Below are 18,998 nucleotides of genomic sequence, written 5' to 3'. Positions count from 1 at the left end.
TTATAACGTGTATGCACCTGTTTCTCTTTAAGTAACTTAAGACGAGATAGTAATGGCAATCCAGCGCCTATTGGAGAAATAATTTTTTCACCTTCTTTGCTTCCTGAAGTGGTTTCACCATTATCCTAAATTAAAATGACAGAAAGTAAATTACCGTTTTTTTATATTTATCTTATTAAATTAATAATTCACTATTTTTAAGAACTAAAGTTGAGAGTACTTACATCTTGGTTTTGGTGTTGGGAATCGTCGCTTTCAACCCTAGGCATGCGTCTTAACTTGGGTTCACTGCTAGCTAGTGACTGTAGTTCTAAAGATTCACCTGAACGACGTCCAACCCTTGATCTACTTCGTATTGCATTGCGGATACCCTGTTTATAAATAAAATTATTTATTTTAAATATGTAGTATTCATCCAAATAAAAACGGGATAATTAAATACTATCACTAATAAAGTTAAATACTTGATATTATAATCATAGACTAGCCTTAACATCAGTTCTAAGTTTGTGTACTATACGCTTCGAAGTGCTGTCGTCAGTTCCACCTTTATCAGGACTTACTTCACCTGAAAGAACAATGTTGAATTGTAATAATTATGTTATCTAAGAAACATTGGAACCAATCATGCTTTGAGCTACTCTGCTGAGTTTGCCAAGCTAAATAAATATTTTATTTTTATTAAAAGGTAATTTTTATGTGGATCATAAACAAACTTACCAGTCGTTTTACTTTTGACTTTCTGTCTGGACATGTTTTTTGCCTCTTGTAGACGTTTTCTGCCTAATGTTTGTAAAATATCTTGAGCTTCCGGGTAGTCTTTCATAGCAGCCAAAACGTCTTCTCTCGAAAGTGAAAACAGTTCTGAATAACCGACAGATCTGACATCCGCTGTGCGTCTATGGACAAGAATTGAAGAATATGAATTCGTTTAGTTGTGACTTTTTGAATTATACAAATATTCTATATTTATATTTGTATAATTTTATTCTTTCCATAATTGATTTCTTTTTCTTTACTCTATTTATTTGTATATTTCTGTTGTGTATTAAACGTTTGGTATATCCTTTTATTCTCATTTGACTCTGAAAACTTTTTACTGAAACTTTTTATATTAATTTATTATAAACTACAACTACAAAGTAGCAAGGTTTAGAGGCCTTTTTTAAACTCTGGTACAAATAAATCCTCTACGGATCTCCAATTCTCCAGTTCTGATTCGATCACGCAGAGATACTCCTAGCATAGCTCGTTCCATCGCCCACTGTGTGACTCTGAGCCTTCTTATGAGGCCCAAAACTAACGACCATATATATGTCTCGGAACCATAAGTCACACTGGCAACACGCACTGTTCGAAGACTTTTGTCGTCAGACACTGAGAAATTTCGGATGAAAAGATATCGCGAAGTTTCCCGAATGCTGCCCAGCCTAGTTGATTTCGGAGGTTCATCTGTTACTCTTTATTCGAACTACCTAACTTTACCTTCTGTTCTAGGTATATGTACTCGTATTCGTCTACAATTTCAAGTGCAGCTTTCTCAATTATTAGAAGAATCAAAGTCACCAACATATCTAAATGAGCCGCGAAGCTGAAGTGGTAATGCGCGGGACACAGTTCAAAGAACCGACGTTGGGGTCTCAAAGTGCTGGAGTGGCGACCCCGCACTAAAAAACGTAGTGTTGGTTGACCAGGTAGACTGACGTCATCAAGCGAGTATCAAGGATTCGCTGGATGCAGGCGGCTCAGGATCGTGATGTTTGGATGTCCCTACAAAAGCACCTAGGCCTATGTCCTGCAGTGGAAGTCCATAGCCTGATATGATGAGGATGATGATAACAAATAAATAATTACATTTTAAACCTCAAAATTAATATATCCAAGATATTTTCGACGTGACATTCTGAAGCCATTTTGGATTTTACAGCAAACCGTATGTCACATAACCATAAAAGGCTACGTGAAGGGGTATGAATAACCATTAAATCTTTATGCGCAAAGTAAATACTACAAAATATACTTACTGACTTCGATATATATGTTACTAAATACATTGCCAAGTTATTACGAAAGTCTAACATTTTCTACTGTATTTTAATAAGGTTTATTAATCAAAATATTTAAACTATTTAACGTTTGCCTTTTAAAAGGGATGATTCTGGGAAGAGTTTTTGTCCTAAATTTAACTTAGCTCATTCTAGACTTTCTGTTTTATACGGAAACTTTATCAATTTAAAAGTCAATAAAAAGAGTTTATGTCTGACGTTCTAATACCAAAAATGAAAATAATTTCAATGATAAGTCTATTCATTTAATTTCATGTTTTGTAATTTACATATCAAAAATTTAATTTAAGGGTTCCTTCTTTACATGTAAAGTGAGGATGAATTTTTTATCGTCTATCCTATGTGGGGTATCGTTATCGATATTTTTGTGAATTAAAGTGCTAACTTAATCTACGGAACCCTACACTGCGCGTGGTCCGACACGCATTTGGCCGGTTTTTATTCTTCAACTGTACGAACATTGTCTTAACTTATGTATGAAACTTACTTATTCAAGCCATCTAAGTTCAGTATGCCAATTTCACCAAAGAAGTCCCCTGCCTTCATCGTAGTCAAAACCCGGCCGGTCTCTGATATAACTTCCAGAATACCATCAGCTATAATAAACATCTCCCGTGCTACTTCACCTGAAAACGAAACAAGATTTCTCCGATTATGAACTAACTATATGTTCTACAGCCCTACTCGGTGTGAACTGTGTACCAACAAACAAATATTAGGAACTAGCAGACGCCCGCGACTTCGTCCGCCCTTAGACCTCTTTAATCCAGCCCTTACAGTAGTAACGGTGTAAAAATGGAGTAACTTCTCCCGTTTTCCCAACATTTTCCTTCACTGCTCTGCTCCTATTGATCGTAGCGTGATGAAAAGTACCTATACTATAACCTGCCCAGGAGTATGAAGAATAATTGCACCAAGTTTCGTTAAAACCAAACGAGTAGTTTTTGTTTCTATAACGAATAGATAGACAGACAGACAAAAATTTTACTGATTGCATTTTTGGCATCAGTATCGATCGCTAATCACCCCCTGATTAGTTATTTTGCAAATATATTTCATGTACTGAATTGACTTCTCTACAGATTTATTATAAGTATAGATGAAGTTAGAAAACGCATGTCATTTTATAACTTAATTATTTTAAATAATGTATTGTTTGTTTATAAAATGTTATTCAAAATATATTAACTATATCTAATTGTTGTTAGTTTATTAATCGAATTTAGTTTCATTAGCTTACAAACAAGTTAATTCTAACTGTTATTAGGTGTAAAATGACTAGCGATTTATACCCTCATTTTTAATTTGTGTGTTGGTAAACAGTGCACATAGAGCAAGGTCGTAGTATAGAATTTTAAGCGTTCTCCGTTCTGATGTCGGTTAAAAGTTACAAAAAGTACCTTTCCTGCATATCGAATCTCCAGGCGTGAATATGTAGGCCTTCATTTTCAAAACCAAGTCGTGTAGAAACTCAGGTTGACATTCTTGGAAAATTGTAACCTAAAAATAAAATAAGTGTTATTGTTAATAATATATTGTAATAAAATAGGGTGTTGCGAATTAGGCACGCGTCTTAAACTGTAATATTGCTACAAATTTGATTTTATTGACAAAGAAACACGATTCCCAAAATTATTAGATGCTAGCGGATGCCTGCGATTTTGTCTGCGTGAAATTAAGGAGCCAAGTATTATTCCGCGATCAAAGTTATATGTTGCTCAGTAACCTCCCTTGTCTTCCAGTGACAGTCTCATTCAAATCGGTTCAGCCGTCCCAGAGATTATGAAGAGCCTCTATAGCTCAACGGTAAGAGTGGTCGGACACAAACCGAGGGGTGGTGGTTCTATCCCCGAGCCGTTAAACTATTGTCGTACCCACTTGTAATACAATCTTTCCTGACTAGTTAGATGGTAATGGGAATATTGGTCATATTTAAAAAGATATGGAAAATATTCCTTTTTATAAAAAAAAAACAATATTAATAAAAAGCGTTTTAGTATCTTGTAAATAACTATAAGCATTTACGAAAACACAGACAGACTCTTCAATTTTATATGTATATGTGTCTTTGATACCTTATTAAATATTATTATAGTATAGATTATTAGTATGTATTTAGTACCTGTAGTATATGTCAACAGCCTAGGCTGTCAATAGATTAGTCTATAAATACAAGACTTGGACAAGAAAGGAGGCAGTTGCACTTGGGTGCTACAGTAGTGCGTGTAACTAAGTAGATACAGTGTTCAACCCAGAGGAAGTAATTAACCGAGTGATCAACTGATCATCTGAGAGTATTGTCAGTACCTTAAAAAAATATAATACCTTTTTCAACACACTCAGATTGACATGCAAGGCAAGTTCAGTCTTGAGTTTGTCAGGCAAGAGGCCGAGGGCTGTGTTGATGTCGCCGCCGCCTTGGATCCTCCCCCGCGACCACGAGTAGTCGTACCATCGCAACACGCGCCGCTTCATACCACCTGGGACCTGTGGGATTATTTTAGAACTAGTAGATGATCGACGGTTTCATCAGCATAGCATATATATATATATATATAGCATAGCTCTTTGCCGTGGGGATACGTAGGAAACGTGACTTTATAATTGTGAAAGAATTTTCAGAATCGGTTCAGTAGACCCCTACGAATCTCACAAACTTTACCTCTTTATAATATTAGTAACTACTTTATTATGATGATATTAGACGCCTTCAAACATTTCTGTCAAGAGAAAGAGAAATAAATCACTTTCATTTGTGAAGTGGAAAATACGGAAAAGTAGGTACCTACTTAGCGGTACAACAAAGAAGAATATTTTTTCAGAAGTTACAAGTTTGCGTACGAATGACTAATGATTTTTTCTTTCAATAAATTTTCAGTGTCACGCATTTTAGGCCTAAAGGCAATGATGTTAGAGGTTGATAGGTTACATAAACCACATTCGATGATTACAACTGGCACACAAAAATATTTCAGCGGCGTTGTCAACGGTGCAATGACAGTGTGGCGACTGGTCTCAGGTTTGCTAATTAGCATAGTTTTAACGTGTCATTCGCTGTCCGCGTATAACCTATACCTCTGGTTTCTTCTAACATCATTGCTTAAAGGGTAGATATTATGTAGTTCAGTAGGTAGGAACTGGTTTCTTACTTTGTGATGCCTCATGTATGTCTTGGCGCCATCTAACAGCCGTTCAAACTCAAGTCTGTTTGCGTTTCTATTGGTGATAACGTTCCCAACTTGCCCCACTATTGTAGCAAAGATGAACACACCGATCAAGTAACTAACGATCGTGAATATGTATCTGCAACAGAAATATTTATCAAATCACAATTTCAACTTTACGTGCACATTTAACTGCGAAACGTAAAACTTTTAGTAATACAATTAAATAAACGAATCAACTTAACAAAATAAAAAAATTACATACTAAAAATAAACGAAAAAACAAATAGGTGCAAAGTTTTCGAACAGTTGCAGCATAAAAATGTTAAAAAGTAAAGGAAAAAAGCGTCAAATTTGTTTACCAAATGGCGGTTTCAAACAATGAAGGCTGTTCGAAAACTTTCAAATAGTCCCCGTAAACTACCAATCGATGAAAAAAAAACGCAAAAGGAAGAAACAATTAAAAAAAAACAATTTAATGACAAAGACAAAGTTTTATTCACATCAACTGTTGTCACACGAAGTTTTGTCGCTGCGAAGCGAACAGCCCCCAAATTTTCGCCGCCGCCATTTCTAGTTTACCTACTTTGCGTCAAAATGGCTGTTTTCCTCGAAAAAGTTTACACAAACAAAAGCCGTATTACCGGTACTTGTGTTGTTTGAAACTAAGTTTGAATTATGAGTAAGTTTAATAGGATTATTGTTTTGCCAAATAATTATACATACCACAATGTGTTACTTTGAATTCTTGATATTTCCGCTGTTCTATAGATAGAGTTCATAAATTATATCGAAATAGGAAATACGCTGAAATTTGTATTGCTATGTTATGAGTTAATTTTTAGTTTACGAAATAATAAACCGTAAACTAGAAGAATACTTGGTTTTGATGACTTAGCAAGCTCAAATTTACTTGAAGATGCAAGAAAAATAAGTTGTGTTAAACTTTTTAATTGACTTACCTTACTTAGGGTGGTCTTTAGACTTATATGAATAAAATAAACGCAGATCTATACCATCGCTTCCAGTGAGATGTTATACTATAGAGGACCGTACTGCTTCAGGTAAACTATGTATCCTTACCGATGTCTACAGATTCTTGTCAGGTGTAACGATTGAGATGCCTGGGTCCAAAATGATCATATAGTATTTTTTTTACTTTATTATCTATGAAATAAGTATGAAAAATTATCAGGAGTTAAAGCGGTAAATCATTGTATTCTTTATAAATCTTAGCATATACGTATAAGTACACACACATTTACACATGTACTAGATGGTGGACCAATTATTATTGCACCTCCATAATACGAGTATCAAATATGCTAAAAAAAGCAAAATTAAATTACTTTACTCCACGACTATGTTATTTAAACAAAATGCTCAACACTATTTTGCCATCCTAGCGTAATCGTTCTACTAAGACGTTCATTCTTCTGGGGTCAATAACATCTCAATGGTCGATGCTATAGTTATCCCTTTTAGCTCTACAGTAAAAAACAACACAAACACTGTCATTGAACATATATCTTTGATAATTTTGTATAATTGAAACAGCCATTCGGACAAGATAAGTGCAAATAATCACAAACCTATTTATAGTTTAAACTGTACGCAATTGGTCAGATAATGTTATTGGTTTAAACCGTTGATCGTGAAATCACTATAATTGCAATTTTCAATATAAAAAATAATATGAATATTTTAAATATATAAAGAACTCGCAAGCCTAGCCCTTATTCTTAAATCTCTGTACGATGATATAGTAAAGTATAGTAGTATTCATAGACTGCTTTCCTATATGCAAAAATAATCGAATGCCGATGATTGTTCCAAATATTTAAACAAACTAAACAACTTAATTAAAGCTAAGGATACTTTAATGAAGTTGTTTAGTTTGTTTAAAACTTAGGAACAATCATCGGCATTCGACTATTTTTGCATATGTCAGGACTATAATTTAGAATATAAAATAATGAATGTATTATCCGAATAGTCGTTGACATTAGATTAGATTAGATTTATATTAAATACTAATTAGCTGATGTAAAACATCATAAGCGACGGGACACAAATACTGTTGCCTATAGATAAATGACGTGTTCCCTTTATCGTGTCCATGGAACGATAGAGACATGGATATTTTAGATGCTGTTTAAGATTCCCAGCAAGTGTTTTACAAATTACATGTATATGGTATATCTATCCACTATGATATACTCGTACATTTATGATCTTACTTAAGTAAGGTGTCAAAACTACTATTTCACCGTGGTTAGTTGCCTCGACTGATGGGCTGGCTCCTTTTTGGGAAAGGATCAGTCTGGCTGACTGATGCGGAAATGCAACCAGTATTCTTGCCGCCATTCCACGTGGGCATGGTTTTTAAAGTTATTAGGATAAGTTAGCTTAAGTTATCATTGTATTCTTTCATAATTAATTATTTTGTATTTGTTGTCAACAGTATCAGCCTTGTGGGCATTTAGTTTTATTCAAATCCCTTAATAGCTAAGTATATTAAAAGCAAATTTCGTTACCTCAAAGGGTTTTTTATGTTGTCGTTTGAAAGCTTTGGCCTTCACACCACGCTGTTATGAAACCTATCAGGGATTTACACCCCCAATTTTCCACGAACGAAAAATTTCCATTTCTCAAAGGGCGATAAAATTGATATATCTTAAATACTATTTATATTTGTATTATAAACAAAACTAGAACTTTAATACGATTCTTTTGTAACTCATAATAATATATATTTTTTTGTTTCCACATGGAATTAGAAATTTTGTTTCAATAATTACATTACGTGGGTATGATTTCTACAGTTATTAGGATAAGTTAGCATTAGGTTCTCGTTTCATAAATCCAAAAATCACATGAAATTACATAATACATATTATTGTCAAGAGAACAGAATTATACTTAGGCTATCTTTAAACTAAAAGAAGTACTGTATCCGAAGAATCGAGAAATAATTTTATACTGGCCTAACAACCTAATTATAGCTTTGTCATTAGTGTATTTCACAGTATCTCCGAAAATTCTGGTAACAGGGATTGCTTAATATTTTATTAGATTGCTTTCAACGAGGCCTTTGCATGCTTTGAAATACATTTTTCCAATGACATTTTACTAATAGACACATATACACCTAAGATCTAACGACGTATCTACCCATAAAATATATTAGTTGACAGAATTAACTTTAACTAAAGCGAGGGGAAATATTTTTTACTTAATTCACGGGTACAAGCTAGGGCAACAAAAAAACATGCACATAAATAAATACTGCAAGGAAAAGACGAGATCGAGAGGAGAACGCTCATTGCCGTTATTGCAAATATTTGCACTAGTACACATGACCTCGATGTGATATTGACTTTCTCAGGAATACCTACGGGTTGTCGGCTCCGTTAACAGTAATATACCTTTATGTAAATACGAGCCCGTCCTCGCTTCCCTTAGGTGTCATATTATGCGTTCCAATTACGAGTATTGTGTGGTTGCGGTGCACTGAATTTGTAGTTGTCAAGGTACGATTCATCAAAATAGTGTGCAGCACATTTGTTTCCAAACATTTCGAGCAGTGCAGGTACTAAGCTGGTATCGCATTTGGCTTCCGTCTCCACTGGTAAGGCTGTGCGTAACTTTAGTAAGTGCACAGTTAAACACACTCGTGCGCAATAATGTTCATTGAGCAGAGCTTTCCGAACCGGTGGTAGAATCTTTACATATAGTCAACTGATGTAAATATTCCTGCGCTAATCGAGCCGTCAGGAATAATTCGGGATGATGGCAAGACCTGATGGATGGACGCTGGTTCCCTGGAAAATGGGGCGGGCCCTAATGTGGGACGCTACATACGTTGACACATTAGCACCGTGTCATATCAGGGAGACAGAATCAAGACCGGGAGCCGCAGCAGAAAAGCTGAAACCAGTAAGTGGCTCAAGTATGCCTCTCTGACAGAGATTTACATATTTGTACCTTTTGCCATGGAGACCCTTGGGCCATGGAGTCGCAGTGCCAAAAAATTTTACCGAATCATTTTACCGCGGCTAGTTGCCTCGACAGGTGACAAAACGGCTGGCTCATTTTTCGTGCAAAGGATCAGCCTGGCTGTCCAGCACGGAAATGCAGCCAGTATTCTTGCCACCATTCCACATAGACGAGCGCCAAAGTCCGAAAGTTAACCATAAAGTATTGCCTCTTTTTCTTTTGTAATTTTTGTAGTTTTTTCTGTTATTTTTTTCGGGAAGCAGACCAGATTAAGTAATATTGTAGATTACTTTAACAAATTTTTGTTTTCACCCGTAAGGGACCCCTGTAGACCAGGGGGCCCCGTATCATTGATACGGCTGATACGGCAGTAGCTACGCCCCTGTATCGAACATAGCTAATTTTGCGGACGCCTGTATGGGATTTCTGATCTATGTCAATCTAATTCGAAAAATAGATACAAAGTTTTTCTTCAAAATTTCTCAATTAATCAACTAAACAAGTTTGTGGTGATGTAGAGGATAATCACTGGAAGGATAATCACTGGATCTACTAAACCGATTTTGAAAATTAAGCCACGTTATTTGTGAGCATCATATTCTATATTTTATCCCCGTACTCTCACGGGAACGGGAACAACGCGGGTGAGACCGCGAGGAGTCGGCTAGTATATCATAAAGCTCGAATCTGTTACTGGCCTTGATTGAGGCTCTCCGCTGTGGTTGTGATTTTTCAGGATTTCATTCAATTTTCGTAAAAGTAATACGGATAATGGACTCTGAAGAGCCATCATTACTCTTCGGGAATAAACGTTTAGTAAAGCGTTACTTTTATAAAAGCTTCAATTTAATTTGCTTCTAAAAGAGATAAGCTCAAAGACTTTAGTACATTGTTAGTACGAGATTTTGCTTTTAAAGCCTGGAATTAATTATTAAAAAAATATATTTTGTCTATATAACTAGTTCAGGGTTTTTGTTGATCACAAGCTTTTATGTTGTAGTGTAAAGGATTAAACTAAAAAGCTTAGGAGTGAATTGCTGTAACTGGGTACTTAGTAACAGTTTTGATAAAACTGTGATTTGGTGATAATAAAAAATACCTAACTGAGTTTATTGTGGATTTCTTTTCAGACTATTGTGTTCTAATATATTCTTCGTAGCTTTAATTTCAAGATTTTCATGATTACTCAGACAATAGTTTAAATATTACAATAATGTCAATACAAAATGTGACAGGGAGAATAAATAAATCAATATAAGTTATTGTTGATTCAAAATGCGATAGGGATGATCACCAAAGATTTTTATCGCACCATTAAAAGACGCTTTAAGCTTCGACTGGAACAGAATAAGCATCAATATTAATCGCGAGTACATCAATAAACTGCGATTTACTGACGAGTCTTCTTTGTAGAGAATTCTGGATGACTTTAGTACCATGGTCAATGACCTAAGCAGAGTTTCTCAACACGTGGGCCTCAAAATGAATACGAGTAAGACAAAGATCATGAGCGATGTACATGTACCGTTCCACCCAGTTTTTGTGGAAAAGTCTGCACTTAAAGTTATTTTGCTTAAAGCCTCATATGTCATAACAAGCTTCCTAGTAAATAGTAGTACAAACAAGAACTATGACTTAGTTGGCGGTTCTAATTTTGCTTTTGCGCTTGCAAGGTAAGGCAATACGAAGGACTTTACACTTCAAAAGAAAGAGGAAATTAGATAGCGCGATCTCTTTGAAGCCGTCCGCTTCAAGAGTAAACTTAATAAAGAGCCGATTTAATTTCCGCTATTAATTAATCGGAAATCAAAAGTAATAAAGATAAGAAAAAAATAATTTATGTCCAAAAAGGCAATGGGAATCTCTGACCGGGAATTTAATTGTGTTGCAAACGAAATTAGAAAATTAAACTATTGTTTCGGTTTCGTGAACAAACTATACTTATAATGAAACTGTAAAATGTCTGTATATTAAAGATATTTTGAAAATTTTTATTGGAGGGCATTGTACAATCAATACTGAAGCCAAAAATATTTTTTTTCGATTTCTTGTCTGTCTGTCTGTCCGTGTTTTTGTTAGCCAGGCATCACGCGGAAATTAATAAAGGAATTCAAATGAAACTTAGCACGATTTGAGACCATAGTACGGAAAACATTATAGGATACTTTTTGTTAAAAAAATTAAATCAAAAGGGGTTGAATGAAACAAGGGTTGAAAGCTTGTAAAATATACGAATTGTAATGTGATTCAACCCCTAAAGTTGTGAAATAGGGTTTCAACCCCTATTTCACAACATTTACATTGATTTCCACGCGGATGGATGTCCGCTAGTCAGCAATAATCTTAAAAAGTCAATGGAAATTGTAATATGGGTCGTTTAAAATTTATATTTTGAACTTTTTCTGTGCAATATGGGAGTTTGGCTGTAGGAATATGGATAATAGTATTGTATAGTAGTTAATTGAATTAAATATGGAATGAATTTCGACTGTTAGGCAGTCACAACCCATCTAGGTGGAAAGTTCTTGTCGACACAAATTTATCAAATCCAATAACACGGTAACTGCTGTAAACCGTTAAAGAGTTCCCTCGTTTGTGTTGCGGCTCCATCATCCTACCTATCTCGTAGAGTTTATTAGGGTTTATTGTCAATTATCTAACATATTAGAATTGAATTGTTAGAGTAATATTAGTATAACTAGCTGACGCCACGCGTTTTACCCGCGTGGTTCACGTTCCCGTAGAAATATGTAAATAATATATAGCCTATAGCCTTCCTCGATAAATGGGCTATCTAACACTGAAAGAAATTTTCAAATCGGACCAGTAGATCCTGAGATTAGCGCGTTCAATCAAACAAACAAACTCTTCAGCTTTATAATATTAGTATAGATATATATAGTAAACTCTTGTAAAAATGTTGTTTGTCTTGCTAATTTTATTTCACCAACGAACACGCATTGCTATCCCTTCTAAGGGTTATACATCATGCTTGCAACAGCTATAAACTAAGCAACAATTTAGGGATAAGTATCCAGACATTCGTAGAATGCTCAATCGGGCTAAGTATCATTAAATTGCCATCAAATCAAAACAATGGCTGACCAGTGGCTTCATCATTATTAATTTTATTGAGGCAAGGCTATAAAACAAAAGTGGATTTGTTATAGCTTTTACCCCAGGCGGTATTTTATAGGTGTCGGGAGAGGCATCCCGGCCGTAACTTACAGATATAGGTACCTAAGACCGGACAATTTTCACACTTTGACCCACGTTATTTATTAAGTACCACGCCTTTACCTGCCCGAACTTACCCTGGACTACTTATATTGCCGTGTGTAAACGAATCTAACTCCCTTTATTTAAATAGGACTTATACGTTTATTTTGAAAATAATTTCAAAATTATTGTAAAGTTTTGTTGTAAAGACAATAATTTTGTTGCTTATTAAAGTCAAGGCTCGGAAGTGTAACCATGCGTTATATTTTGAACAAAAACCTATAACAGCCTCCGTCAGATATTGTTTCATTATCACAAAGGTACAACAAATACCGCCGAATCCAACTCGGATGGGCCGCATTCGGGAAACTTCGCGATATCTTTTCGTCCGAAATTCCTCAGTACCTGAAGATAAAAGTCTTCGAACAGTGCGTGTTGCCAGCCTATGGTTCCGAAACGTGGTCAATAACTATGAGCTTCATAAGAAGTCTCAGGGTCACACAGCGGGCGATGGTACGAGCTATGATAGGAGTGTCTCTGCGTGATACAATGAGATCTGCAGAAGAACCAAAGTCACCAGCATAGCTCAAGCTCAGCAAGCTGCGAAGCTGAAGTGGCAATGGCCGGCGCATATAGTTAGAAGAGCCGATTCACGTTAGTGTCCCAAGGTGCTGTAAAGACGACCCCGCACAAGAAAGCGCAGTTCGCGCAGGTGCGGCATCAAAGGGAGTCGCAGGAATTTGCTGGAGGATTGTGATGTTTGGAAGTCCCTACAAAAGGTCTATGTCCTGCAGTAGATGTCCATAAATTTGTTTACATACACATATAAATTTATGTATTCAACCAACTGCCTCACAGACTGGATACATTTTCAGTGCATATCGTGAATTCATTATTACTTCTCTTTTTGCAAATTTCTCGAATTGTTAGCCCTGCGTCAAAGATATGTAACAATGATGTCTGCCTAGAACGAATACGTTAACAGCGAAATTCGCAATTTCCGAGGACGGGAAATAGATGGCTGGAAAATCGAATTTTCTTCTGAATATTTTGTCACAGGTTGCATATTAGGTAAGGAAGTTTGGGGTGGCTCTTATGTAGCATTATCATCATCACTAGGTGCCATGTTCCAACTAAAGTTTGGCGGTCACCTGTAGAAAACTCTTCTGGTCTTTTGCTAATTTTTTAAGCTGTGTGTAGATTAACTTAGTCCAATCTTCAACATAATTTATCTACTTTCTTCGCTGTCTTTCTAGAGCACGCTTTCCGGGTATCTTACCTTCTAGGATCAACTTAGTAGCTGTACCTTAATGAATGAATATCAATGAAATAATTAATTTTTCAATTCAAAATAGTATTTCCTGAGATTAGCGCGTACAACTAAATAAACACAATTCAGTTTAATAATTACGAATATATTACATTAGATGAATTGTAGTAGTATAGGTAAACAAATGTTAACATTTCTGTAAACTTATTAATTGCAAGAAACTCCGATAACCATTTTCAAAAATGTATGTGTGTTTTATTTTCATTATCATGAAGTATCATCTAAATAATATGATCTTTTAATAACGAAAATTAGCAAGCAACACATTTTCTTGATAAAAAAATGTTATGGAAAAATCCTTCGCGCCCTAATACGTGTTTACTTATTTGTAATGTTTTATGGATTTGGTTCACAATCGAACGAAATGAAATCCGACTGACTGGCGCTACCGACCAGACGGATTGAATTTTACGAGTGATATAATACAGCACTGGTTTGTCTATCTATGTATTCTATCTACATTATACTCTGTACGAACTGCCTTTTAATTTTGTTTCTTAAATATAGTTATTAGTCGAATGATTTACTTAAATAGGTGTGCACCGATTTGACATTTATTAACGTTTGGTAATACCGATTTTTAAATATTATTATAAAAAAAAATCCTTGAAAATATGCCTCGATGAGCACGTAAAGTCGTTTACATTGCACCAGCTTTTTTTTTAATTCTTTACAAGTTAGCCCCTGAATGCAATCTCAGTTGATGGTAAGTGACGATGCAATCTAAGATGGAAGCGGGCTAACTTGATAAGAAGAGGATGAAAATCCACACCCTTTTCGGTTTCTACACGACGTCGTACCGGAACGCTACGTTTTTTTTTTGTTAACGTACAATTAACGAAAAAATCCTTACAATCTACCGAATAATCACACATTAAATTGTAAGCAGTATGTTGCAGTATATATCGACAGTACACTATCTCGAGAGATAGATTATAATCGAACGGTATTTATAATTTTACGGTAACATATACAAAGCTCCTGCTCTGGTTTAAGATCAGATTATAAAACTAGCGCGTTAGACTTTGAACCGTTTAGTAAGCTTACCCAGGAGATCACTTTCTGACTTGCTTTATGATCCGTGCATAAAGTGTAAGAGGGAAAATCGAACAATATTCAAGATTAATGGGATATTTTATACATAAAAGGGTTGCGTGGTAGACGGTTTTCACGATAGGAGATATTTTCCTTTCATATTTTCCAGATAATGTCTGGTAGTTCCTGTTTCGTAAGACGGATTATCTCGCGTTTATTACAGACTTAATGCTAGTAACAGTTTGGTTGAGTTTTTTGGTGACTAGTCTGGATTCTGGGGTTTAGGTCAAGTACCTAAATTTGATTTGATTTAGCCATTTACCTAAGTAGGTGTGTATTTACCAGTAATTGTGATAAATTCAATTGTTTTAAGCTAAATTTTCATTTGTTCGCAGATAAGACCATCTTAATATAAAAATGCGAAAGATGGTTTTCATCACGAAATCTTGAAAATCGCTTAATATACAAAGCTAAAATTTGGCAGGGAGTTAGTTTATAGTTAGTAGATATCCGCTAAGAACGGATTTTGCGATAGGGCTTGATCAAGGAGGTAAAAAGGCGGACGAAGTCGCAGGCGTCCGCTAGTACTGATATATTTTACATTTTTTTAAATAAACCTATAAAATACATGGCCAAAAGACCAAAATAATTTCTGGTTTTATCTGGATTAATTGTATTATATATAATTAATCCAGATATATAATTAATCCGATATTTGTACAAACAGAGGAGTTATCGACGTAACAGACGTGTTTACGATGACAAGTACACATTTACGTTTTTACGAAACATAATTGTGTGTTTGGACTGTAGGTACTCTTTTTCAGGGGCGCACTCATTCTGGTGCTTTTCGGAGAAAAAACATCTAAAGAGATTTTCGGGATTTAATTCTGATACAAGGCAAGCTTCGCCACTGCTCTTTTTAGATTGATATGGTATTAGTCCGTTCTATATTGGAACACGCCGAACTGCGGAGTTACAACCCCGCTCGGATTTGTTTTTTACACCCCATAGTGAAAATCTCTTGTTCAGCACGGCTATTCTCTAACGATGTTTTGTATAACTCATTTATGTGCGAGTTTCAAATTCACCGCTATCTTTATAATTCCATAGTATCGTGTTAAACTGAGAGAGATAGAGGTGAATTCGAAACTCGCACTTGCGAGTTATAAAGATATCGTTACAGAATAGCCTAGCTAAGCGAACTTTAAGTTTGGCGCATACTAAATAAATAAAAGCGAATTTGGGAGAGAGGTGGTTTATAGTTGACGTCCGTTAAGAATGGATTTATTTGAGGGCCGGATTAAGGAGGTCATAGTCGCCGACGTCCGCTACACCAACCTAAATAGTTTTATATTACGAGTACAAACAATAATAAGTTGCCTATATGCATATCCGAGAAAACATGGGCTTTTATAACATTACCTATCACGATAAAAGCAATTTCAATTTTCTTCCTGAAAGCCGTGGGCTGTATGTCGCAAGGCGTATTAGCCACGCCCTATAATACCTAGTCTTTGAAGATTACTTAGTTAGAGTCAAAATGCGATTTGGAAAGGCTTATCGTGGAATGTGGAGAGGGAAGCCCGCGGTCGGGCGGTCTGATATGATCAATTCAATTTCCCCGAATACAAATTACGCTTCAAAATGGAATTTGAATATTAATTAAAACATTAAACTCCAGCGTAATCTAAACACTGGTGCTGTTTTTGGTACCATAAAAATTTTGCTACCTTCTGTTCATATAACTTGGTATTTATGAGTGGGTATTCTTCTAATTATCAGCCTATTTTAACGGTTTACTAAAGCGCCAGGCCTCCTTTAGTGGCGTGTACTTCATACATGCACTAAAGTACTGCACACCCTAACAGTTGTCTTCTTAGTGCTTATTAAATACAGATTTTTCCACTTTGCATAATTTTATTACCTGTGCATACTCTGATCGACAAACTAACAACCTTATGCACGCCACTACCTCCTTATAGGAGAGGGAGCTGATATAAAGTAAGTATGTGTATATATTAAACGAATAGAAATCTTTCTAGTTTAGGTAGTTTAAATAAGACATAGATAATTGAGCCGTGATAGCCCAGTGGATATGACCTCTGCCTCCGATTCCGGAGGGTGTGGGTTCGAATCCGGGCCGGGGCATGCACCTCCAACTTTTCAGTTGTGTGCATTTTAAAAAATTAAATATCACGTGTCTCAATCGGTGAAGGAAAACATCGTGAGGAAACCTGCATATCAGAGAATTATCTTAATTCTCTACGTGTGTGAAGTCTACCAATCCGCATTGGGCCAGCGTGGTGGACTATTGGCCTAACCCCTCTCATTCTGAGAGGAGACTCGAGCTCAGCAGTGAGCCGAATATGGGTTGATGACGAAATAAGACATAATTACATAGGTATTAGGAACACTGGCGTAGCAAGAATAAAAATTGTCATCATCATTTGTCATAGCCTATTTTACGACCTACAAGACCAGGCCTTGCTTGGGATGAGGACAGGGCAGGGGATGTGGCGCTTAAACCCACCACGCGACTCCAATGCAGGATACATGTTCTTTTATAATGGGCACTGGCGTAGAAAAGTTGGGCCTGACGATGGTCCACATCGCCCTTGACTTGCTCTACCTTTTTTTTAATGTTTTACAAGTTAGCCCTTGACTTACAATGTCACCTGATGTAAGTGATGATACAATCTAGCATGGAAGCAGGCTAACTTGTCAGGAGTAGGATTAAAATCCACACCCCTTTCGGTTTCTACACGACATCGTACCGGAACGCTAAATCGCTTGGCGGTATGTCTTTGCCGGTAGGGTGGTAACTAGCCACGGCCGAAGCTTCCCACCTGCTAGACTAGGACTAATTAAGAAAATCCTCAGCCCAGAGGGGGATCGAACCCAGGACCTCCTTCTTCTAAATTCACCGCGCATACCACTGCGCCACAGAGGCCGTCTAAATCGATCGACCGATGAGTAGGAAGTTTATTTTAGTTAGTAATTTAATTTACTTAACGCCTAATTAATATTAAGACATAGTGAACGCCAATTCAAATGCCGCAAATTAAAGTCGTTAATAATACGAGTATCATAACCGAACCGGTATGATATTGTGCGGTTGTACCTTAGGGATAAATACGGTATGAGTTCTGTCTACGTAGGCACTTTGTAAGGCTTATCGCGATATTAACGTCCATTGTTGGTCGAATTAAGCCTCTATATCATGAACAGGCGTTTTAGTGTCGTGCATAAGAGCGGTAGTATTATAAATATATATATACATTATAAAATATTATATATATTAAACGCGTCTAAGCGCCTTTTGCCAAACGCGAAACGCGTAGAAGCGTTTACGCGTTTACGCTCGTCATAATCTGATGAGTGCAAAAATAAAAAGTCACTACCACTTGATTTAGTAGCTCTTATTTCGAAATATACACCGAGACACATAATTGGATAATTATGTGTCTCGATACTGATCTATAATCTATATACCTAGTAGGGTTACTAGGTATATAGATTATAGATCAACACAATTGATTCAAGAGTGCACCTTGTAAAATATTATGCCTATATCTCATACAAGTACCTAGTAGCATCGCTGTTTAATTTGATAGCCGGAGAAGTTACGGACGGTATTATAAGCGATGGGTTTTTCACTTATCATTAAGTGAGCCATCTGCTTGGTCCATCAATTAATATATAAATATATAAACAATCCTTTAACGGTTGTTGTACCACGTAAGCAGCAATAATAACCATAGGACATAAAAGAGCCATAGAATTCCTAAATTTAAAGGTAAATTCCATACACTAGCGCTCATTGTAAGGACCGTAATATCATCTATTGTTGGGTGAATTAAGCCTGTATGAGCATTTGATAGCCCTTTCTCTATTTAAGTGTAGGTATAATGGTATTTCAGCTTAGGGAACTGTTCTATTAATTTGGCTTTTCTCCAATATTTCTATTGTGGGAAAAAGCTGAGCATAACAGAGGCTGTTATTCATTCATTTAAATACCTAAAGTAACGCACTGAATCCGAGCCGAATACGTGAAAATACGCCAAGAACTTTTATGTAGATCGGACTTCTGTAATTCGTGAGAATACCTCGAAAGTGCATCGAGCATTGTAAGGTACAGCGGAACCCGTCTTTAAATAAACGCGAAATCTGCATATAGTAAAA

At 36.0% G+C, this 18,998-nt stretch overlaps 1 protein-coding gene across 3 annotated transcripts in view; it reads right to left on the bottom strand.

Moving 5' to 3' along the window:
• The window catches only part of LOC112052652 (uncharacterized), a 167,084-nt gene that overhangs the window by 12,025 nt on the left and 136,061 nt on the right, over positions 1-18,998 (bottom strand). For all 3 annotated transcript variants that reach the window (XM_052883139.1, XM_052883140.1, XM_052883141.1), the window contains exons 10-17: positions 5,216-5,369; positions 4,392-4,553; positions 3,467-3,566; positions 2,554-2,692; positions 721-899; positions 489-568; positions 225-371; positions 18-125 (exon numbers count right to left, since the gene is read on the bottom strand). In XM_052883139.1, the coding sequence (XP_052739099.1) occupies positions 18-125; positions 225-371; positions 489-568; positions 721-899; positions 2,554-2,692; positions 3,467-3,566; positions 4,392-4,553; positions 5,216-5,369 (1,069 nt within the window). The remainder of the gene's footprint in view (positions 1-17; positions 126-224; positions 372-488; positions 569-720; positions 900-2,553; positions 2,693-3,466; positions 3,567-4,391; positions 4,554-5,215; positions 5,370-18,998) is intronic.

This window comes from Bicyclus anynana, chromosome 8 (assembly GCF_947172395.1).
Source record: "Bicyclus anynana chromosome 8, ilBicAnyn1.1, whole genome shotgun sequence".
Taxonomy (NCBI): Eukaryota; Metazoa; Arthropoda; class Insecta; order Lepidoptera; family Nymphalidae; genus Bicyclus; species Bicyclus anynana.
Note: the sequence above shows the minus strand (reverse complement) of the source record. Positions and strands in the feature narration are given on the sequence as shown.